Below are 25,477 nucleotides of genomic sequence, written 5' to 3'. Positions count from 1 at the left end.
ATAGTTCGTCACTGAAATAGTGAGAAATGGCCACAAAGTTGCATATAACCATGCTGATGGAAGGGGTAACGATTGATATCCTATGACAACTTCATATACTAACATTAAAATGACAAAAGGCGATAAAGTGTGGATCAGAACCCGTGACAACGCTGGGCAGTTTGCCCATGGTGGTCATTACTGTAACTTTTCTGGAGTAAAAGTGTAGCATACCTATATCGATATTAAAATAAAGCATGAAAAGTTTTAAAAACTCAATTGATTTCTATTTTTGAAATGCAGGAATTTGCTTGCCAACTGAATAATCATGAAAACATTTCATACTAAGAATAAACCTTTTAGTTAAATTGGTATCTTAGAACCTTCAAAATTAACTCAGAAATAAAAAAAAATATGCAAATACAATCCTTTCTATAAACAGTTCAAATAAGAGTGTACGTTTTGCATTATAGCATTTAAGATATACGTGTACTAGTAAATGACACCATTTAGCATTAACTGTGTTGACAAATTATGTCAATCAGTCATAACTTGTCCGCTGCAGAATTTTTTGTGCACCATAAATGTTGATGAGAATCGGTTATCATATTGCATGACACTCCGACATTTTCTGATCTCCAGAAAGGTTTGATAAAAAGGCAATTTTTTGGATTTACATCATCAACAAATCTAGATAAGAAGCTGCTTGCTACAAACAATTTATTCCAAAATTTGTTTTAAAAAGACTCACAAATTGTTAATTTTTCATCATGTGCCTTATCACTGTCGCAAATATGGGCAATACATTAAAAATAGACTCTTGACAGTGGCTTTAGACCTGTCAGTCCCGACATTATAAACAATGAAAATTATGAAATTTAAAGCAATATGTGTCGAATTCAATGAACGTTTTAAAAAAAATAATGTTAGTGGGTTTTTTTCATTAATTTACATTAACAAAACAATATAATTCCAAAAAATATAATGGTATATATTAAATTTCCAAATAATTGTTTATGTTCCAGTCCGGACTGTAAACGCCCTAAAACGAATATTCAATATCACGTAATGTCTCAAGCTATTACAGTATCGTAAACAGCATTTTTCTAATGGGTTAACGCATTTGCATACAAAAGTAAGTAAAACATAAAGACAATAATCAGAAATAAATATTTTTTGTTAAAATTGAAGGACCTCCGTAAGGTGTAAAAATGACGTTCTTTTCTATTTTTTTCAAGCAAAGTTTTAAAACAGTGACCAATATGATAATTCATCTATTCATCTAAACATCTATTTGTCTACTGAAGTGTTATCGTTGATTCTTTTAAAAGTAAGTTATGAAGGAGTACATGTATATGTATTTATTAATTAAAGTATTTCTTAAATTTTGCAAATTATGTTGCTGTCGTGCCTCTTCTCCATTTATTTTCTTGATGACATTTCTCCTGCATATGTGTAAGTATACAAGTTGTACGTGGATTGTTTTTAAATGTCCTTTGTCATCGCCCAAAATAACCTTAGAATTAGATTAATACCAATGAATAATATGCTGCATTCTTTTCACAATGCTTTTTAAGCTTAAAAAAATGAGAAAAAAAAACTTCAAGTCAGATTTCCAAAATCAAAAAAAGCGCTTTAGACTTCAGCTCCAGTGTAAGAGTTAAGAAGAAAAAAACAAGAATGAGTATTATTATTTTTACTTTAATTTATTGTAAAATATACAGTTATATACAAAGAGTATGCAATATCTTTGCCATTCTGACTTGGTAGCACACCTTAAAATTCCAATGTAGGCTAACATTCTGTGAACAGTATTACAATTCTCATGAAAAAAAAAATATAGGCGAGTATTTTAGAGAGCATCATAGTTTTGAATAGCATCATATTTGTTGTTGTTTTTTCGGTAAAAAGAGAAAATTTCGCCGGATGTGTTTGAATTTGCAGTAAATTGAAAAATCAGAAAATTCTAAAACAATAATGTTGTGTATGTTTTTACACACTTCATCCCCATCTTATACATTTAAGTCAAATGATAACAAGAATTAAAATACACCAACACTTAATTTCATCATAACGAAGAAATATAAGGCTTTAGCAAAGAATTGTACTAAATACAAGCATTAAATCCTTACCAATATATGTAACTCCCCTGCATTTCTTAATATACACCTTAAAAGGGTGTGTGTTCAAAAAATTTGAAGACGGTGGTTTTAGGATGATTAACGTCAAAGAATTTATTATGTCATTTAAACTGGTTTGGATGAAGATCTTATCAAATAAATAGCAACATGCATTTAGTTTTAGACTTAGATATTAAGAATAGTGCTATGTGTGAAAGAATATTTTAAGAAAAAATATTTTTAAATTGTACAAAATATATTTTTGAAGGATGATTTAGATGCATGGATATTTTATTCTGATAAACCACCAAAACTAGAAACAAATATGTATATAGAACCACAATTTTTTTTGACAAAAATATCTTACATGGAAGAAAAGCAATTCTTCACGAAAAATGGTTTGAGAAATGTTTTCATTAATGATGGTTTTTTCATGAACATACATGACTTCAATTTGATATATGTCTGTAGTGTAAAGTTTCTTGCATACAAAAAACTGATAGCAACTATAAGAGAATTGCTTAAAAAAAATACGGTCCCTGTTCCAGAAGTGTGTATGCCAAACATTATTTTAAAAAATATGTTCAATGTTATGTGCGAAAAAATCTAATAATTCTTAATTAGAGATAATACTATCGAACCATTATGCAAAACAAATTGGAGCATTTTCTGAATTATAATTAAGGTAATTTTGAAAGGGACATCATATTTTCCCTTCCCTTCCAAATCACTAAAAATACAAAATGTTAATGGATTTACATTGTATATCTTGAAATAACCATAGAAATTTAGCAGCAATTTTGTTTTTTACATAAGATAAAAAAACGGAAAGAAAAGAAAAAATTCAATTTCAACTAAAACATTGCACAGAAAAAGCACATGATAGACAGATGAAAGAATCGAATACCTCTGGCGATGCTGACCTGTCCTTCTACCTTGCTGATCTTGATGGAGGAGGGGACTTTATTTTGCAATCCAAAGAAAATTTAAGTTCTGGAATTATTGACTCCATGAATCAATCCTGGATATGTTTTTTGCTTAATATTTTTCACTTGTTTGTAATATGATAGTATTTTTTTTTAAAACTAATCAAAATAGTATTTGATATATAATATATGTAGAAAAATAGTTTTTATATCAAAAAGAGTATGAATGTGTATCTAAAACGGGTTTCAAGTGTAAAATACACTTTACTATTGAGTTGAGAAAAAAAAAATTATGATTAATATAAATTGTATCTTAATTTAGTTAATTATGAATTCCGTGGACTTTTTTTCTTCTTTTAAGTATGGAGCAATATCTTTATAGTTGTTAATGATCTAAATTTAAGTTAATGTTTCTACAATAAACATATTCAAAAATTTCAGGAAGTGGTATTTTAGTGTTTGACTGTTTATTCGTATTGTATGTATTTTCGTTAAAATGTTAATTATTCATCTCGGTAGAATTATCTGATAGACATTACGTAGTATTTTCCATATATTCAAAATGAAATTCAAAACTTATGATATTACTTGTGTCATATTACTGTACAAGCATTTTCAGTGCACTTTCTACCTGATTTTAAGTTCCAATATTAAAATATTTACAATTAAAGAGAATAAAAATATGATCAGTTAATTTAAGTTTAGCAATGTGATTTTCTTGTTTAAAACTTGCACTCTAATCAAAAATGGAATTTTAAATAATCATTGTCAATATGGTAAAATTGTTAGATAATATAGTTTTTTCGTCTCAATTGTTTCATCTTATTGAACTCGGGGCTTGAGTAATCAGAAATTGATTTCAGGAAATATAAAAATATCAAAGGTAATGTTTATTTATCATTTGTGTAATAATTTTGTAATAAACTTAATCTACCTTCATGTTCTTTTCTTTATCATATCTAACATGTTATTTTCCTACCAGTAAGTTTATATTTGCTACAATATACGCTCTGATATATTTTTTCATTGAGAATCTTATTGAATGCTTTAAACGAAGGCATGGATCTTAATTATGAATTAAAAAGATTCGAATAGCCACTTGGGATAAGCGGAAGGCAACTGCCTTTTTTATATCATTATAAAAAAAAGTAAGATAAAATGGAAATGTGTGAGCTGATTTCATTTGATTGGTTGCCAGGGAAGCTTTCAAAATTGACGCAAGTGCAAAAGAAATCCATCTAATGATCGTTTAGCGTGAGGTGTTTGTAATTCGATAGTAAAAGTGGGTTGAAATTTTGTATAAAAATTCGTCCCTAGCAAGGCAATGACAACAGTTGGTTTTTCTAATAAAAATATGATAAGGTAATATCTCTCTCTCTCTCTCTCTCTCTCTCTCTCTCTCTCTCTCTCTCGATAAAATATTACTAAGTTATTTTCAGAATCTGCTATTTGATGATGAGCTTCGCTCTTCTTGTGGCGGGAACTGCACATGAAACGCCACAGCAAGTGGTGACTAGATACAACAACTACAAGGCTATATGTGATGGAATGGGTTTCCAAAATGTGCGCTGCAAAGGTTTGGAAAAACATTTCATTTTTAATTTTGATTTTATGATTGACGAAACATATGGTAGTATATAAAGTCAGGGTTCTCCATGACCCTTAATTATGACTATGTAGAAACGTCATCGAAACTCATTCTTGTCCAATAGTAACATTTCACTGTACAACTGGCCGGGTACACAGCTAATTGTGGGTTTTTTTTTAATTGAACGCTGCAAAGTACATGTACGTAATAAGAATTATTCGTTGCAACTTCCAGTTTAACACAAGTATTGATTGTTGAATTTTAAGCTCATCTAATAAAAAGTAAAAGTAGTAGAGAGCTACTTCTGAGCAGGCTTTACCCAACATGCGCAACAGTACAAATCATTAAATATTATACGTAAAAGTCTATAAGCTGGTGTTTATAATTCATATTGAGAATTATGACACCCATCTTTAACTGCTTCTATGTTCTTTTCCTTGAAACTATTTCCATTTATTCTCTTTTGTTCCCTGACAGTATTTTTTTCTAATCCTAAAATAGATCCGATTGCTTTCCAATCTTCACTTACCAAGACATTGCAAAACTTGAAGAACCAAGAGATTGTGATCTTTGATAAAGTTTCATTAAACGAAGGAAACGCTTACGACAATATCTCCGGAATATTTACAGCACCGCTAGATGGTATATATTCCTTTACGTGGACAATATCGACAACAGCAGGAAAGTATTTTGTAACTGAAATTGTGCTGAATGGCCAATATGTTACATATAACTTTGCCGATGGAAGGGGTCACAATGGACATCCTATGACAACCTCACATGCTAACATCAAAATGAAGAAAGGCGATAAAGTGTGGATCAGAACCCAAATAAACTACGGGCAGTATGCCCATGGTACAAACTGGTGTTACTTTTCAGGAAAAAAAATGTAGCATATATATAGCACAATATAAATAAACTATTTTAAGATGTCAAATGTTTTGTATTTTTATAAAAAAAGCACGACGGTGTTGAAATTCAAAGAAATATATGTGCCAACATAATAATAAAAACAAATTAATTTCATGCTACGATTTATTCTTTGAATTAATTTGGTAATTCAAATTCTTCTAAATTATCTAACTCAAAATAGAAAAATAAATTTGCTTTTATGAATTATATTGAAACTTGAATGATTTTAAAGAAAGAAAGATTTGTGTTGCTTTATCAGCCTTAATGTATGTTAATTTGAAAACTGCAAATTATATACATTAGATTAACCGCTTTTAATGTATTGAATTTAATTTCTAACTATTATTGACCTAGCGTTCAGACTGCGAAAGCCCCAGTTTGAAATAATCATATCACGTGAAGTCACACACTTTTTCAGTGTCGTGAAAGGCATTTCGGTGGTTGGCTAACGCATTTAGAGACAAAATAAAGACAGACAAAGAAATGTCGAAGGTCCCCCGAAAGGTGTAATATTGCCTGGTCAGGTCTATACGTTATTGATATTGTTATATTTTATTCTTTTGTAAGAAAAGTTATGAAGGATTAAATACTTTTTTCAACGCCATAACATTATTTTTATAGTACATGTATTTAATTTTGTACCTTGCAGATATACAGATTATACGTGGATCATTCATTAATGTCCAAACTCATCATTTTAAATAATTTTAGAATTGAATAATTGCCAATAAATAAACTGTACCATAATACAGTTCGCCATACTTGTAAACTTCTGGTCTGGTTTTCAAACTTAGCAAAACTAGCGCATCAGATATTAGTTCCAGTGTAAGAGCTATATAAAAAAACAATGTATATTTTATTTTTTCAATTTGACTTTACTTAATTGTAAAATATACCGTTTATATACCAAATAGTTTGACAGATCTACGACATTCTGACTTGGTAGTAAACCAAACGCACTGTGAGAAAAATATAGTCGCAATTCCGATACCGTTCATTAATTTTCATTGAAAAAACCTGGACAAGTATTGAAAGAGTTCTATTAGTTTTGAAGAAACAGAATAGAATCGGATATGTTTTTACGGCAAAAATAGCAGAGAACAGAACAACCAATGAATTCTAAAAACAGTAATGTTGTTACAATATAAATTGTTTTACGCAATTCATGAGAAGTTCAATCAATTGTTATGCACAGATTTTCTCCTTCCTCTACACTTAATACATGTACTTCTAAAAGAAGTCAATTAACAACTGGAATAAAAAACCATCAAACTTATTTTTCTCATAACAAAAAAATACATAGAATTGCAGTTAACAACTGTCTTTCTGGTAGGAACACAAGTAAATCCTCACCAAAAACATGTAACTCTTGCAATTCTAAATATTCATTGTACATTTTAAAATTTCAACAAATGTAAACCTATGTTCTACCTAGTTAAAAAGCCATAGTTTTTGTTCACTTGAAGTGAAAAAAATGTCATGGATAGAAATCAGTTTCAAAATATTGCTCTAAAAAGTGAGAAATATTTTCATTCCGTCCAGATAAGATGATCTAGAACTATCAACATTTCCAGTCTGTTTTAGGTTACTGTACGTAACACTACACTTTCATTGATGAGTTACGTTCCTTTTCTTATGGTTTTTCTTGTTTTTTGCCCCCTCTACTTGTGGTTTATAGGGGAAAAAATCACATCATTTCTTTTTCTAATTTTCTCACAAACTTATTGGGAAAAGGAAAAAGGAGATGACAGATGGTAGAAGCAAATACCGCTGACGATGCTGACCTTTCCTCCTACCTTGCTGATCTTGATGGCTGAAGGGACGTTATTTTGCAATCCAAAGAAAACATTTCTGGATTAATTGATCCCATGGATCAGTCTTGGATATATAATATTTCTACAATAAACATATTGAAAAGTTTCAGAAAGTGGTATTTTAGTGTTTTTGACTAATTAAAATATTGTATGTGTTTTCGTTAAATTGCCAGTTATGCATCTTGGTTTGGTAGAATTATCTGATAAACATTACAAAAATGTAAGTGTAATGTTTAATCTGTATTATTGAGGAAAATTTTAATTATTACCTTTCATGTGTTCTGCATAATTAATGAAAGATGAAATTGATTTTCTTGTTAGAATATGTTTGAGACGACATTACAAGCAAAACTCCCTTTGATATTACTGGAAAAACCCAGTTAAACATTTAACGCAACTGCACCCAACTAAAAAATCCATATTTACCAAATGTGAAGGTCGTGGTAGATCGTGGTATGAATTACAAATGGTCGACTATTGGTTATATACGTTGACATCAATGATATATAGAATTGTAAATATCATATCTTAATCAAGTTTCGTTTTATGAATAAAGTGTGTGTGATGGTATTAGCCCGAAGTCAAAGAGGTTAATAAATGTTTTTTTTTAAATATGTGACTCTTATATTCTAGTCGATTTTAGGACGAGTTATCCTTTGAATGTTCATTTTAAAATACATTTATTTACCGGACTCTCTCTCTCTTTCTCTCTCTCTCTCTCTCTCTCTCTCTCTCTCTCTCTCTCTCTCTCTCTCTCTCTCTCTTGTAATGTTTATTTTTAAACCTCCTGATGTTTATTGACCTTCTTCCTTGTTTTATGATCGATAAAAACTTATGTAATCAGATACAACAAATACATATTCATATTTGTCATCGAACATGCGATAATACAATAATATGTGATTGTTTATCAAAAGCAATACCAGAAAATAATTAAGCGATAATCTATGTCTAGTCTTTTCTTGAAAATGATGACCAGGGAGGTATAACAGATCCAATTAATATATAAATATTTGTGTAAAAACTTTAAAAGAAGTCTTAAGATTAACAGAAATGAATTTATTTAAATACATAGCAAACATTAGGACATACTTAATTGTAGATTTTATCAGAATAATTATCACTCTGTAAAATTACATGTATTGTCAATTTTAGCTTATACAATGGATAGCAATGACCTGTTAGCCAATTTAGAACCCATGGGATATCAAAAAAGAAATACATTCAAATCAAAACATTGTGAAACAAAAAATTATAAGTTATTTTTGTGTCATATTACTGTTCTAGCATTTCCAGTGCACCATCTGCCTGGTTTTCTTACTTAAAAACTTGCACTCTAATCAAACATGGAATTTTAAATAATCATTATCAATATAGTAAAATTGTTGGATAATATAGTTTTTGCATCTCAATTGTTTCATCTTATAGAACTCGGGGCTTGAGTAAACAGAAATTAATTTCAGTAAATATAAAGATATCAAATGTAACATTTGGTAATCATGTGTGTAATAATTTTGTAATAATTTTGAAAGCAATTTAATCTACCTTAATTTTCTTTTCTTTATCGTATCTAAATTAACATGTTATTTTCCTACCAGTAAGTGTATATCTGCTACAATATACGCTCTGATATATTTTCCATATAGAATCTTATTGCTGCCCTTTTGATATTATTATAAAAAAGTAAGACAAAATGGAAATGTGTGGGCTGATTTCATTTGATTGGTTGCCAGCAAAGCTTTCAAAATTGGCGCAAGTGCAAAATAAATTATACCTCTAATGATCGTTTAGCGTGAGGTGTTTGTAATTTGATAGTAAAAGTGGTTTGAGTTTTTGTATAAAAATTTGTCCCAAGCAAGGCAATGACCACTTCTGGTTTTTCCGATACAAATATGACAAGGTAATCTCTCTCTCTTCTCTCTCTCTCTCTCTCTCTCTCTCTCTCTCTCTCTCATGATATAATATTACTAAGTTATTGGGTTTTTTTTTTTATTTCAATTGTAAATTTGAAAATCATTTTCAGAATCTGCTATTTGTTGATGAGCTTCGCTCTTCTTGTGGCGGTAACTGCACACGAAACTCCACAACAAGTGGTGACTAGATACAACAATTACAAGGCGATATGCAATGGAATGGGTTATGAAAATGTGCGCTGCAAAGGTTTGGAAAAACGTTTTATTTTTAAATTTGATTTTAGGATTGATGAAACATATGGTAGTATATAAGTCAGGGTTTTCCATAACCCCTAAATATGACTATGTAGAAACGTCATGGAAACTCTTTCGTACCCAATAGTAAAATTTCGCTATACAACTGACCGGGTACACAGCTTATTCCGCTATTTTTTTAAATGAACGCTCCAAAGTACATGTCGGTAATAAGAATTATTTGTTGCAAGTTCCCGTTTAACACTAGTATTGATTGCTGAATTTTAAGCACAAGTTTTCTCAGCCAATGACACGTATAAGTCGTAGGAAGTCCCTTCTGATGAACAGGCTTTACGCAACATATGTGTGCAATAGTACAAATTATTTAAACTTATACGTAAAACTCTAAACGCTGGTGTTTATAATTCATATTAAGAATAATGACATCCATCTGTAACTGATTCTACGTTCCTTTCCTTGAGATCATTTTAATATTTCCATTTATCCTCTTTTTTTCCTTTCCAAAACAATATTGTATTTCTAATCCTAAAATAGATCCGATTGCTTTCCAATCTTCACTTACAAAGCAATTGGAAAACATGAAGAACCAAGAGACTGTGATCTTTGATAAAGTTTCGTTAAACGAAGGAAACGCTTACGACAAGACCTCCGGAATATTTACAGCTCCTTTGGACGGAATTTATTCCTTTACATGGACAATATTAACAACAGCTGGAAAATATTTCCTCACTGAAATTGTGCTGAATGGCAAAAAAGTTGTATTAAATCATACCGATGGAAGGGGTCACAATGGAGGTCCTATGTCAACCTCACATGCTAACATCAAAATGAAGAAAGGCGATAAGGTCTGGATCAGGACCCATTCCACCTCTGGGCTGTTTGCCCATGCAAATTGGTGTTTCTTTTCTGGTTCAAAATTGTAGCACATCTCTAACGATACCAAAATAAAGCACTTGCAGCTTAACACATACAATTGTTTTGTATTTTTTAAATGCAAGATATATAGTCTTATAATGCATAGAAATGTGTGTGCCGACCAAACAATATACGAAACAATTTATTTATGCTTATATCAATTGAACCATTTAAGTTGATTTGTTATTTAAAAATTTTCAAAACTAACTCAAAAATAAAAATATGCAAGTTCTTTTAATAAAGAATTCAAACAAATGGTTTTCGATATAAATGACAAACAAATGGCAAATAAATGACACAATGTGTTACCTAGTTTATGTTGGGAATTTAATGATTCATTCATAATTTAGCTCAAAATTTTGTGCAGTGTAACTTTTGAGGGAGGAGAAACTGTAGTTTTACGACGGGACAACCCGAAATTTTCCAATCTTAAAAACAAGTAATTCAGGGCATTTATCAAGATGTAGATACTACAATTAATGTATTAACAACAAATTCGTCAAATACAATTAATTGCTTGCTATATATGTACAACCATACATTGTTTTTGTCATCATGTCATCACTGTCACAAATATGGGATAAAATGACTATGCAATGCGGACTCCTAAACAATGACTTGAAACGATGATGATAATGGTCGACAACGTCACGGAAACGCCATGGAGACATACTATGGAATATCGCATGCATTCTATATTGAAATAAAGAATCTTAAAGGGTCATGGTCACAATTTTAATCAAATTCTATTTTTTCTATTTTTTAATTCTTTACAATGCTTACGGAAGAAATGTATTTCTAATAATCAAATAAAATTTAAGTAGAGTTATAAGCAAGATAAAGGGCTCACAATTCTTTGTCATGTAAACAAGGCCCTGTCTTTGTTTACATACTAGGTTTAATATACCAGTAAACATTCTTTTTCAAGCAGAATTGGCTATCTTCATATTCATTTTAAGCATAAATTAAAAATTCCTAACCTTTAACAAATTCATCTTATGTCTAAAACTGGATTTGCTCTTAAACATTCAAAATGTATACAAAAGCTTTGTTTAAATACCAAAGAATTGTAATTCTTTGTAATCTGTAACTAGCACTACTGAATTCAAAATCCACTGATATTCCCAAAAATTGACTGACATTGTCTGACATCCACTGTACATTGACTGTACCTCACTGTACATTTCACTGACTTCCACTGTACCCCTCTGTACCCCACTGTACATTTCTACTGAACAGCACTGTGTCCCACTGTACACCACTGTACAGTCCTACTGACTTCCACTGTACCCCACTGTACGCCACTGTACAGGGCACTGACCAGCACTGTATCCCACTGTACGCCACTGTACCGGGCACTGACCAGCACTGTACCCCACTGTACGCCACTGTACTATTAATTTGAGAAAAAAATCGGATTTTTAAATCTTCAGGATATTTTTTTTCTTCAATATTTATTTCTATTATGCTGTATATAGCAATAACATTATGCATAGATACAACCTGACAGAAGAATGCAACAGGTCGTTAAATTTATTTAGCATGTTTTATTTATTATCGTCTTTTGTTATTGAATGTTACGATCACAAAATTATGATAATGTCCCTAGCTATCAGGTGAAAGTTCTGAATTTTACATGTTGAATCTGATTATCAAAAAAGTGCATGTCAATATGTTTATTCTGCCAGTCATTGGAAAATACCCCCCCCCCCCTTCCCAACCAGCAAGGTTCATTATCATTCCTTATTGATGATATACGACAAGCCCGATTTAAATGATCGGGTTGTTAATTCTCTGTGTCTCATGAGCTGTCTTTAACCCACTGAAAAACAGCCAATTAAACACCGAATCCACAAAATATATTCATGCTTGTTCGTGTACACATGTCCGTGTATCATGACTGCGCGCTTGACTACACAGGTACATTTTTAAGAAAGCCTGCGAGGTTCTAGCTTATATGTTGATTTCTTTTGATTAAAATTATATTTAAAAATACATTGCAAATGTTGGTTTTTAATTTTACAAATTACATATACTGCAGAATGCATTTCAAATTTTAAACAGAGAGAGAGAGAGAGAGAGAGAGAGAGAGAGAGAGATATTACATGTATATCACTTTCTGACTGTATTGTATTGGTATCATATGTAGTCGTAGGAAAGTTCATAATAAAATCTATACTGGAACTGGTTGTGATGCCGTAATTTAACGTACGTGCTTATTCCTTTTGACTTAGGGCCTCCATGTTTATCACTAGTAAATTCATGAGAGAGAGAGAGAGAGAGAGAGAGAGTCATCAGAAATCGATTGGGGTAAGAAATTAATTGTCTATTAATCTGCTTCTTTTACATACCGATTATTTTTCTCAAGTTTATCTCTGTCAACTAACTCCAATGTTTAAAAAAAATCTGCAAATTTAAGTCGAAAAATAAAATGTAGTACGGATAATACCCCCCCCCCCCCTTTTTTTTTTCCTCATCAACTTGCCAAATTGATACCCCTTGCAGTACTGTGCTATGTCGAAACGATTCATGTTAAGCATTAATATTATGTTAATAAAATTAATTCATTTTTGTTTAATTTTGACCTCGGTGTGTAATAACTATTAAATAGATATAATAAATCCCACTTTTGATGCATTACATGCAAGTAGTCCTAATTGTAAGTAAATAAAAATAATCTTTTAAGACAGATTCTAAATGGCACCCGGCAACCGTAATGGTTTTTTTAATCAAAAGTGAAAATTCAGATTTTTGATTTCCCCAACGTTTACATCTGTTTATACCTAGGCTACAACACGTATACACAGGTGGTCGGTTTTCACACCTCGACACAGTCAGCCGGTCGCGTGTATATAGTCTGCGCCTTTTTCTGTTTGTTCCGAGTTTTTCATTGTTCCCAGACAGACAAAAGATTTTTTTTGGTAGACATACACAAAGAAGGAGACAATACATCGTCGATATAAAAAAATACTTTTTAGCGTTGACTTTCATTTATTATGAATATTTTAGACAATCATTCAATAACGAGCTTCAAATCATTTGAATTCATGGACATTATCCCGTAACTAGAATTAATTTTTTTATGCCAACATGTACATTTAGCCGCTGTCAATATTACTATACATGATACCGGTGGTACTTTATTCAAATACTAAAATATTTGTACGCTAGCATGGAGAGAGAGAGAGAGAGAGAGAGAGAGAGAGAGAGAGAGAGAGAGAGAATTATCTTGTTTGCTATGATACAATATACCAATATACTGGTTTCAGTGAATGAAGTAAAAAAAAAAAGAAAGAAAAAATCATTTTAAAGGCCGAACATTTTTACTGGTTGGTAAATATCAGGTGAGGGCGGGGCTTACTTTCTAGAGGTGTGAAAGCCTCCGGGGCTGGACGTCTACCCGCATGCGGTCGTGAACGCTGCTAATCACTATACACAGGAAGCAAATATTACACAAGATATAAATGATTAGTCAGAATTGGTCTTTGTTTGAATATCTTTTTGTTCTAAAGACAACACGAAGCGATTTTATACGGAAATGTTACGTATCGTCCGGATTTTTTCTAAGTGACTGTGTAAGCAAAATTTAGTAAACTACATGTAATTCGCCCCCCCCCCCCCCCCAAACAAAAATTTACTCGGTACATTGTGTTTAGCACTTGACATTGTTAAAGACGTTAATTTTAACAAATATAATTTTTTTTAGAAAACCATATGATCAGTTAAAATATTGAATGTAAAGGCAGCCATTATACGATGACAACTAATGGAGTTCGTTCTCAATGGAGTGACGTTTTCGTGCAACAAGTTCCAATTGTCTGTATAACCAGTAAATACAGTTTTTATAGCTCATAAGTTTGTTTTAATAAGAAAATTTTATACGCATGATTTTGGCTGCTCGCTCATTTATCTTCGTTGAATTTATTAGGTCACAAACATTCAAATATGAATTGCGTATTATTTTTCAATTACTGAATAATGAAAATATTTTTCTCATTTATCCGACCTGTACACAATTCGCCTATTACGGAAAGAGAAAATAAATATGTTTGCCAATATTGAGGTGTCGCTTATAATTGAAGAGATGTTAAAATCAAATTGTGATGCAGCAAAAATACTGGGGGTGTTTATGCCTTCCTGACCTTGGTCCATAAACATTTGGGATGATAGTTACAACAAAACAGAGAGAAAGAGAGAGAGAGAGAAAGAGAGAGAGAGAGAGAGAGAGAGGATATATTTTTTTCTTATTAAAACTATGTAACTATATCATGGCAACATTCTTAGCCGTGCAAGAGAAGGTACATGTAGATGTATGGCAAGTGGTGATAACTAAAGAACACTCTTAAAATTCAAAAGTATATAATTTAAAGTACCGTAACAGAGTGAAATATTATTTGAACACTGTTCGTTATCACCACATTTCATTTTAATTTAACACTATACATGTACTTATTTTGATATCAGCGACTTCTGGGGGAGGGGGGGGGGGTGAGGATTTATAAATATTTAACATGTTTAATATCTGACTTGATTTAAATAATAAAAAACGCGTCTAAAATGATGAATAAAAAGATAACTTCGTTTATTCATACATGTTATATTTTTGAAAATATATATTTCAACTGGATTTAATACTCTAAAGACCACAAATACCCCTATAAGGGAATTACATAATATCTTGAACAAGGTGTCAGACTGACAATTTACAAGGCTGAATATTGCTACACTCACACCTTTTGATCTACTGAAAGTATGTATACTATACACAGACACTGCCTCACTGATCTTCCTGTGAAGTAAAACTTCAAAGACATTTTAAAGTCCAGACCAGTTGGTTATCTTCTCTCTTTTGAAAAAAAAATCAGTATGCTGAGCAATATAGTGGAATTTTTTTTTATCTATAAATTGTAATACATAGTTTTAGATTCTTTGAATTTTAAAACTTTAATGTAACATGTAAACTAATATTTATTTGACAATATTGATAAAATGAAATTCATTGTAAAAAAAAAAACCCAACTAAATACTTAGTTACTAAAACATTGATATTGAAATAGATATAAATACTTCCTCCTTTTAATTGGATGAGTTGCTATATTTTGTATGATAATTGGATTCTGAGTTTTTAATACATGCACGGATCGGAGGGGGGGGGGGGGGTTGAGGATAATTCAATTTTTTAAAACTTACATTGTACAACTATCCAAAATATGTCTAAGCTCCCCGAGAAATCGATGATATCCCTGCTCTTTCCCTGACCGCGCATTTAATTTTATATGAACTTAAAGATATAGAAGCCCATTTTCTCTCTTGTAAGCAATAGGAAAGAATCAAAACAAAATTAATCCAGATTTTGGTCTCAAATAAAGTAAATATTCAATTTATTGTTCAAACATATTAATAACTTATAAAAACATAGGTACAGTGGGTTACAGTGGTGTACAGTGTTTGTCAGTACCCTGTACAGTGATGTACAGTGGGGCACAGTGTTGGTCAGTGCCCCGTACAGTGGTGTACAGTGAGGTACAGTGCTGATCAGTGGGTAGGTACAGTGGGGTACAGTAGAGTACAGTGGCCTACAGTGGCTCTGTACAGTGGTGTACAGTGGGATACAGTGTGGTACAGTAGTTCTGTACAGTGGGTGTACAGTGGATATACAGTAGGGTACAGTGAATATACAGTGGATGTCAAACAATGTCAGTCAATTTTTGGGAATATCAGTGGATTTTGAATTCAGTAGTGTAGGACCGATTACTTTGAAAAGTGATTTCTTAAAAATGTGTTCACATACATTGCCAATTTTATCAATTAGTTGCAATTACAATTACATTGATTTTTTAAACGTAATTATTCAGTCTCAATTACTTTTATAATTGCAATTAATTAGATTTCAATTACTTTAGTTTTATTTTTTTAAATCTTAAGAACATAGACATCTATAAACAGCATTAAGATATACAATGCTTTATGTACGGTAATGTTTTTAAAGGTTGTAGTTCAGTTTAATGATCATTTTAAAAAATTGAAAAAAACAAAGGGTACCCCGAGGGTTTAAAATTGGCATTCTATTTTTAAATTATCTTTTTCTGGTAATGTGTAGAAACAGTGGTCTACATGTCTGTAGCTAAATAACCTAAGAATTCAATTAATGCCAATAAATTGGAAATAATTAAAAACTATAGCTCATCATATTGATAAACGTCTGGTCTGGTTTCCAACAAATCAAAATTAGCGAATTAGACTTCAGCTCTATTGACAGAGCAAGGAAAAACACAACACGAATGCATATTTTTAATTTTGACTTTAATTAATTGTAAAATATACAGTTTATGTACAAAATAGTTTGACAGATCTATGACATTCTGACTTGGTAGCACACTGACTGAACTGGGAGAAAAATATGGTCGTGATTCCGATACAGTCCACCAATCAGTGAACAGTATTACAATTCTCATAAAAAAAAACATGAGCGAGTATTTCACAGAGTTCTATTAGTTTTGAAGAAATTTTTCTTTGTTTGTATAGAAAAAATAATTTAAGTTGCAGAGATTAGGAAAATCTATTTTAAATTTTAAAACAATAATGTTGTAAATGTATGTAAACACAACTCATGAGTAAGTCCATCAACTGTAATTCACATATTCTCTCCTTCCTCTACACCTAATACATGTACTAAAACAATTCAATTGATTACTAGAATTAAAAGCCATCAACACTTATTCTTTCTCATAACAAAAAAAGGTAATAAACAAAGAATTGCACTTTAACAACAACTGTCTCTCTGGTAGGAATACAAGTATTAAATCCTCACCAAACATGTAACTCTTCTGCAATTCTTAATATACAGAGTACATTTACATGTAAAAATTTCAAAATATGTAAACCTATTTTTTACCTAGTTTAAGAGCCACAGTTTTAGTTCAAAGTGAAAAAAGACCATAGACAGAAATCAATTTCAAAAAACAAATTGAACCATGAATTGAGATTTTAGATAATATCCTAGGCTTAAAAAAAGAAAAAAAGAAAAAAGCCTTCATGATATAAGCTGCACTTTTTACAACAGGAATGATATCCGTCAATATTGAGTGCGATTATATCAGTTGATACACAATGATGAAAATGATGACAATGATGATGAAGATTGATGAGAGGAATGTCCTTTGTACAATGAATTCAGCTGCTTATCAAGAATGGTAACAACAGAAATAAAACTTCTCTCAAGAACTTTAACATGATAAAAACATTGATGTAAAAAATGAGAATATCCTCATTAGGTTCAGAGATGATAATCAAGAACATTCAGTTTTTCTAGTCCTGAACATAACTGTACTATCATCAACAAGCGGCATTCCCTATTCTGTTGTTATGGTTGTTCATTTGTATCCTCGGTTTTCTATTTCTTTGCCTGGACAGCTCCAACTAGTTGAGGTCTACGGGAAAGAAATTACAACATCATCTCGTTTTTCGAATCTCTACACAAACTAATTGGGGCATAATTTATACCACATTTTACATATAGTCATGTAAAATAAATATTTTAATAATATTTTAATAAGTATTCTGCTTAAACAGTACCTTTAGGTTAATTACGGAGGACTTCTTCCACAAATACACATTGTAGAAATTTCTTTTTCAAATTATAACAAATTGATCTGGAAGTTATTTGATTACACTGACTACCAGCAAATAGTCTAATCTTTCCGACCATCTCTGATTTAAACTGAAGAAAAACTTAAACCATCAAACAGAATTTCATCCCAAATCTTCATTTGAGTTTGAAGCAAATGATTGATTTCAAACCCTGTTTGTAAGGTGGAAGGTGTATATAACTCCTTGCCTACCCCCTCCTACAGTTCTCTTCTGGGCAGCTGGACTCTGGCATCTGGGGCAAAAAACTAAATCATATCAAATTTAAACCTAAATAAAGAGATCTCTATCACATAATAAAGAAAATGTTCATCTCTACTATTAATGCTTTAAAATAAAACCACTACTCGCTGTGGTTTCATCAAACTTATGACCATTAATTTTCTTGGATTTAATGAAAATTACAGTTTCTTGGATGCAAAAGTTTGCTAATTATGATCCTTTTTTAATACAATATGTTATCAGGATTTGCTTTTTAATGAACATCAAATTTCGTGGATCAACTGAACAAAGAAATCCATGAATATTGGTATTCAACAAATATTGATAAAACCACAGTTTTAGCCAAATCATTTCAATACATGCTTTGTATTCTCAATATTTCACACCAAAAATATATAAAATTAACAAGTTGCTATTTGCAGAGAAATGTATCTTAATTGTTTTTGTTTTCCTTACATCCAAACTAATACAAAAAGACTTAATATCTGAATTCAACATGAAGTAAATACACAATTTCAAGAAACTGTTTTTATCCCAATAAAACACCAGGACTTTATATATTTTACTAAAGATACCTAAAATCTACCTGGTCTGCATAGCAGGACCCTATCCCGTCTCACTGCGGGCGGCAATCATGAAGATTACGGCTGGTTTGGTTGTGTAGTCAAAGTGGGCAGAGGCCAGACTGTCAGCAGTCACCGTACATCTACATAATGAGGCTTGGCCACAGTACAACTGCACAAATGCGAGCTGGACTGTAGTCGGTGATCTTTCCCGCTGTGTTTCGAGGGGGTTCCCATGAAAGATGTGCAACCTCCGTACTCAGCAAAAGTCACACATGTGAACATTAGAGACAACAAAGTTGGCATCTGACCCATTAAGAAAATTGACACATTATATATGCTTTAAATGCTGTGGGCATATTTATATCATTTGATCTATTTTGCAAATATTAAATGAAAATGCTGTTGCATGCATTGAATGTGATAAAGGTGTAAATTACAGATGCAAAGAAAAAACAACGGAAATCCCCTGCCCTTTATAGAAGAATATATATCACGCCTTAACTCAAAACACGAACAATTAATCTAAAATGGTTTCCCATTAATTTCATATATATATATATATATATATATATATATATATATATATATATATATATATATATATATATATATATATATATATATATATATATACATATATATACATGTAGCTAAGCAAATCTGAATAATGACTAAAGAAAAAAAAACACCTTATTTTTAAACAAAAACTTCACACAGAAAAAAAGACAGGTACAAGAATAAGGAAGCAGATGATAGAACGATAGTAGAAGCAATTTCCATAGAAAAGAAAGTAAAACATATAGACAATAATTAAAAATAAATATTATTTTTTAAATTAAAGGACCTCGGTAAGGTGTAAAAATGACGTTCTTTTCTATTTTTCTTAAGCAAAGTTTTAAAACAGTGGCCAATATATATATAAACATCTATCTGTCTACTGAGGTGTTATCGTTAATTCTTTCAAAAGTTTTGTTATGAAAGAGTATATAGATTTATTAATTACAGTATTGTTTTTAATTTTGCAAATTAAGTTGCTGTCGTGCCACTTCTCCAATTATTTTCTTGATGACATTTCTCTTGCATATGTGTAAGTATACAAGTTGTACGTGGATTGTTTATAAATGTCCTTTGTCATCACACAAAATAACCTTAGAATTGGATTAATACCAATGAATAATATGCTGCATTCTTTTCACAATGCTTTTATTAAGCTTAAAAAAATGAGAAAAAAACTTCAAGTCAGATTTCCAAAATAGAAAAAAAGCGCCTTAGACTTCAGCTCCAGTGTAAGAGTTAAGAAGAAAAAAACAAGAATGAGTATTATTATTTTGACTTTGATTTATTGTAAAATATACAGTTATGTACAAAGAGTATGCAATATCTTTGCCATTCTGACTTGGTAGCACACCTTGAAATTCCAATGTAGGCTAATATTCTGTGAACAGTATTACAATTTTCATGACAAAAAAATATAGGCGAGTATTTTAGAGAGCATCATAGTTTTGAATAGCATTAGATTTGGGTTTTTTTCGGTGAAAAGAGAACATTTCGCCGGATGTGTTTGAATTTGCAGTAAATTGAAAAATCAGAAAATTCTATAACAATAATGTTGTATATGTTTTAACACACTTCATCCCCATCTAATACATTTAAGTCAAATGATAACAAGAATTAAAATACACCAACACTTAATTTCATCATAACGAAGAAATATAAGGCTTTAGCAAAGAATTGTACTAAATACAAGCATTAAATCCTTACCAATTTATGTAACTCCCTTGCATTTCTTAATATACACCTTAAAAAGAGTGTGTGTTCAAAAAATTTGAAGACGGTGGTTTTAGGATGATTAACGTCAAAGAATTTATTATGTCATTTAAACTGGTTTGGATGAAGATCATATCAAATAAATAGCAACATGCATTTAGTTTTAGACTTAGATATTAAGAATAGTGCTATGTGTGAAAGAATATTTTAAGAAAAATTATTTTTAAATTGTACAAAATATATTTTTGAAGGATGATTTAGATGCATGGATATTTTATTCTGATAAACCACCAAAACTAGAAACAAATATGTATATAGAACCACATTATTTTTTGACAAAAATATCTTACATGGAAGAAAAGCAATTCTTCACGAAAAATGGTTTGAGAAATGTTTTCATTAATGATGGTTTTTTCATGAACATTCATGACTTCAATTTGATATATGTCTGTAGTTTTAAGTTTCTTGCATACAAAAAACTGATAGCAACTATAAGAGAATTGCTAAAAAAAATACGGTCCCTGTTCCAGAAGTGTGTATGCCAAACAATATTTTAAAAAATATGTTCAATGTTATGTGCGAAAAAATCTAATGATCTATGCACAATTCTTAATTAGAGATAATACTATCGAACCATTATGCAAAACAAATTGGAGCATTTTCTGAATTATAATTAAGGTAATTTTGAAAGGGACATCATATTTTCCCTTCCCTTCCAAATCACTAAAAATACAAAATGTTAATGGATTTACATTGTATATCTTGAAATAACCATAGAAATTTAGCAGCAATTTTGTTTTATACATAAGATAAAAAAACGGAAAGAAAAGAAAAAAATCAATTTCAACTAAAACATTGCACAGAAAAAGCACATGATAGACAGATGAAAGAATCAAATACCTCTGGCGATCCCGACCTGTCCTTCTACCTTGCTGATCTTGATGGAGGGAGGACTTTATTTTGCAATCCAAAGAAAATTTAAGTTCTGGAATTATTGACTCCATGAATCAATCCTGGATATGTTTTTTGCTTAATATTTTTCACTTGTTTGTAATATGATAGTATTTTTTTTTAAAACTAATCAAAATAGTATTTGATATATAATATATGTAGAAAAATAGTTTTTATATCAAAAAGAGTATGAATGTGTATCTAAAACGGGTTTCAAGTGTAAAATACACTTTACTATTGAGTTGAGAAAAAAAAAAATATGATTAATATAAATTGTATCTTAATTTAGTTAATTATGAATTCCGTGGACTTTTTTTCTTCTTTTTAGTATGGAGCAATATCTTTATAGTTGTTAATGATCTAAATTTAAGTTAATGTTTCTACAATAAACATATTCAAAAATTTCAGGAAGTGGTATTTTAGTGTTTGACTGTTTATTCGTATTGTATGTATTTTCGTTAAAATGTTAATTATTCATCTCCGTAGAATTATCTGATAAACATTACGTAGTATTTTCCATATATTCAAAATGAAATTTAAAACTTATGATATTACTTGTGTCATATTACTGTACAAGCATTTTCAGTGCACTTTCTACCTGATTTTAAGTTCCAATATTAAAATATGTACAATAAAAGAGAATAAAAATATGATCAGTTAATTTAAGTTTAGCAATGTGATTTTCTTGTTTAAAACTTGCACTCTAATCAAAAATGGAATTTTAAATAATCATTGTCAATATGGTAAAATTGTTTGATAATATAGTTTTTGCGTCTCAATTGTTTCATCTTATTGAACTCGGGGCTTGAGTAATCAGAAATTGATTTCAGGAAATATAAAAATATCAAAGGCAATGTTTATTGATCATGTGTGTAATAATTTTGTAATAAATTTAATCTACCTTCATGTTCTTTTCTTTATCATATCTAACATGTTATTTTCCTACCAGTAAGTTTATATTTGCTACAATATACGCTCTGATATATTTTTTCATTGAGAATCTTATTGAATGCTTTAAACGAAGGCATGGATCTTAATTATGAATTAAAAAGATTCGAATAGCCACTTGGGATAAGCGGAAGGCAACTGCCTTTTTTATATCATTATAAAAAAAAAGTAAGATAAAATGGAAATGTGTGAGCTGATTTCATTTGATTGGTTGCCAGGGAAGCTTTCAAAATTGACGCAAAAGTGCAAAAGAAATCCATCTTATGATCGTTTAGCGTGAGGTGTTTGTAATTCGAAAGTAAAAGTGGGTTGAAATTTTGTATAAAAATTCGTCCCTAGCAAGGCAATGACAACAGTTGGTTTTTCTAATAAAAATATGATAAGGTAATCTCTCTCTCTCTCTCTCTCTCTCTCTCTCTCTCTCTCTCTCTCTCTCTCTCTCTAAAATATTACTAAGTTATTTTCAGAATCTGCTATTTGATGATGAGCTTCGCTCGTCTTGTGGCGGGAACTGCACATGAAACGCCACGGCAAGTGGTAGTATATATAGTCACGGTTCTCCATGACCCTTAATTATGACTATGTAGAAACTTCATCGAAACTCATTCTTGTCCAATAGTAACATTTCACTGTACAACTGGCCGGGTACACAGCTTATTGTGGGTTTTTTTTTAATTGAACGCTGCAAAGTACATGTACGTAATAAGAATTATTCGTTGCAACTTCCAGTTTTAACACAAGTATTGATTGTTGAATTTTAAGCTCATCTAATAAAAAGTAAAAGTAGTAGAGAGCTACTTCTGAGCAGGCTTTACCCAACATGCGCAACAGTACAAATCATTAAATATTATACGTAAAAGTCTATAAGCTGGTGTTTATAATTCATATTGAGAATTATGACACCCATCTTTAACTGCTTCTATGTTCTTTTCCTTGAAACTATTTCCATTTATTCTCTTTTGTTCCCTGACAGTATTTTTTTCTAATCCTAAAATAGATCCGATTGCTTTCCAATCTTCACTTACCAAGACATTGCAAAACTTGAAGAACCAAGAGACTGTGATCTTTGATAAAGTTTCATTAAACGAAGGAAACGCTTACGACAATATCTCCAGAATATTTACAGCACCGCTAGATGGTATATATTCCTTTACGTGGACAATATCGACAACAGCAGGAAAGTATTTCGTAACTGAAATTGTCCTGAATGGCCAATATGTTACATATAACTTTGCCGAAGGAAGGGGTCACAGTGGACATCCTATGACAACCTCACATGCTAACATCAAAATGAAGAAAGGCGATAAAGTGTGGATCAGAACCCAAATAAACTACGGGCAGTATGCCCATGGTACAAACTGGTGTTACTTTTCAGGAAAAAAAATGTAGCATATATATAGCACAATATAAATAAAGTATTTTAAGATGTCAAATGTTTTGTATTTTTTAAAAAAAAGCACGACGGTGTTGAAATTCAAAGAAATATATGTGCCAACATAATAATAAAAACAAATTAATTTCATGCTACGATTTATTCTTTGAATTAATTTGGTAATTCAAATTCTTCTAAATTATCTAACTCAAAATAGAAACATAAATTTGCTTTTATGAATTATATTGAAACTTGAATGATTTTAAAGAAAGAAAGATTTGTGTTGCTTTATCAGCCTTAATGTATGTTAATTTGAAACCTGCAAATTATATACATTAGATTAACCGCTTTTAATGTATTGAATTTAATTTCTAACTATTATTGACCTAGCGTTCAGACTGCGAAAGCCCCAGTTTGGAATAATCATATCACGTGAAGTCACAAACTTTTTCAGTGTCGTGAAAGGCATTTCGGTGGTTGGCTAACGCATTTAGAGACAAAATAAAGACAGACTAAGAAATGTCGAAGGTCCCCCGAGAGGTGTAATCTTGCCTGGTCAGGTCTATACGTTATTGATATTGATATATTTTATTCTTTTGTAAGAAAAGTTATGAAGGATTAAATACTTTTTTCAACGCCATAAAATTATTTTTATAGTACATGTATTTAATTTTGTACCTTGCAGATATACAGATTATACGTGGATCATTCATTGATGACCAAACTCATCATTTTAAATAATTTTAGAATTGAATAATTGCCAATAAATAAACTGTACCATAATACAGTTCGCCATACTTGTAAACTTCTGGTCTGGTTTTCAAACTTAGCAAAACTAGCGCATCAGACATTAGTTCCAGTGTAAGAGCTATATAAAAAAACAATGTATATTTTATTTTTTCAATTTGACTTTACTTAATTGTAAAATATACCGTTTATATACAAAATAGTTTGACAGATCTACGACATTCTGACTTGGTAGTAAACCAAACGCACTGTGAGAAAAATATAGTTGCAATTCCTATACCGTTCATTAATTTTCATTGAAAAAACCTGGACAAGTATTGAAAGAGTTCTATTAGTTTTGAAGAAACAGAATAGAATTGGATTTGTTTTTACGGCAAAAATAGCAGAGAACAGAACAACCAATGAATTCTAAAAACAGTAATGTTGTTACAATATAAATTTTTTTACGCAATTCATGAGAAGTTCAATCAATTGTTATGCACAGATTTTCTCCTTCCTCTACACCTAATACATGTACTTCTAAAAGAAGTCAATTAACAACTGGAATAAAAAACCATCAAACTTATTTTTCTCATAACAAAAAATACATAGAATTGCAGTTAACAACTGTCTTTCTGGTAGGAACACAAGTAAATCCTCACCAAAAACATGTAACTCTTGCAATTCTAAATATTCATTGTACATTTTAAAATTTCAACAAATGTAAACCTATGTTCTACCTAGTTAAAAAGCCATAGTTTTTGTTCACTTGAAGTGAAAAAAATGAATGTCATGGATAGAAATAAATTTCAAAATATTGCTCTAAAAAGAGAGAAATATTTTCATTCAGTCCAGA

General features: G+C 30.7%; 2 protein-coding genes and 1 pseudogene across 2 annotated transcripts; all 3 read left to right on the top strand.

The window, feature by feature from the left end:
• The first annotated feature begins 2,989 nt into the window (after window positions 1-2,989).
• On the top strand, window positions 2,990-5,506 carry LOC128159263 (complement C1q-like protein 4). The gene is made up of 3 exons (XM_052822327.1): window positions 2,990-3,089; window positions 4,455-4,601; window positions 5,115-5,506. Exons 1-3 carry the CDS (start codon window positions 2,990-2,992, stop codon window positions 5,504-5,506), a joined length of 639 nt encoding a protein of 212 aa, XP_052678287.1.
• A 3,695-nt stretch (window positions 5,507-9,201) lies between these two features.
• LOC128159268 (heavy metal-binding protein HIP-like) lies at window positions 9,202-10,560 on the top strand. The gene is made up of 3 exons (XM_052822332.1): window positions 9,202-9,239; window positions 9,363-9,499; window positions 10,042-10,560. The coding sequence occupies exons 1-3, from the start codon at window positions 9,202-9,204 to the stop codon at window positions 10,428-10,430; spliced, it is 564 nt and encodes a 187-aa protein (XP_052678292.1). The 3' UTR covers window positions 10,431-10,560.
• A 6,501-nt stretch (window positions 10,561-17,061) lies between these two features.
• Window positions 17,062-23,912, top strand: LOC128159277 (complement C1q tumor necrosis factor-related protein 2-like; annotated as a pseudogene).
• Window positions 23,913-25,477: the final 1,565 nt, after the last annotated feature.

The sequence above is a fragment of the Crassostrea angulata genome, chromosome 8 (assembly GCF_025612915.1).
Source record: "Crassostrea angulata isolate pt1a10 chromosome 8, ASM2561291v2, whole genome shotgun sequence".
Taxonomy (NCBI): Eukaryota; Metazoa; Mollusca; class Bivalvia; order Ostreida; family Ostreidae; genus Magallana; species Magallana angulata.
This window is presented reverse-complemented; position numbering and strand designations above follow the sequence as displayed.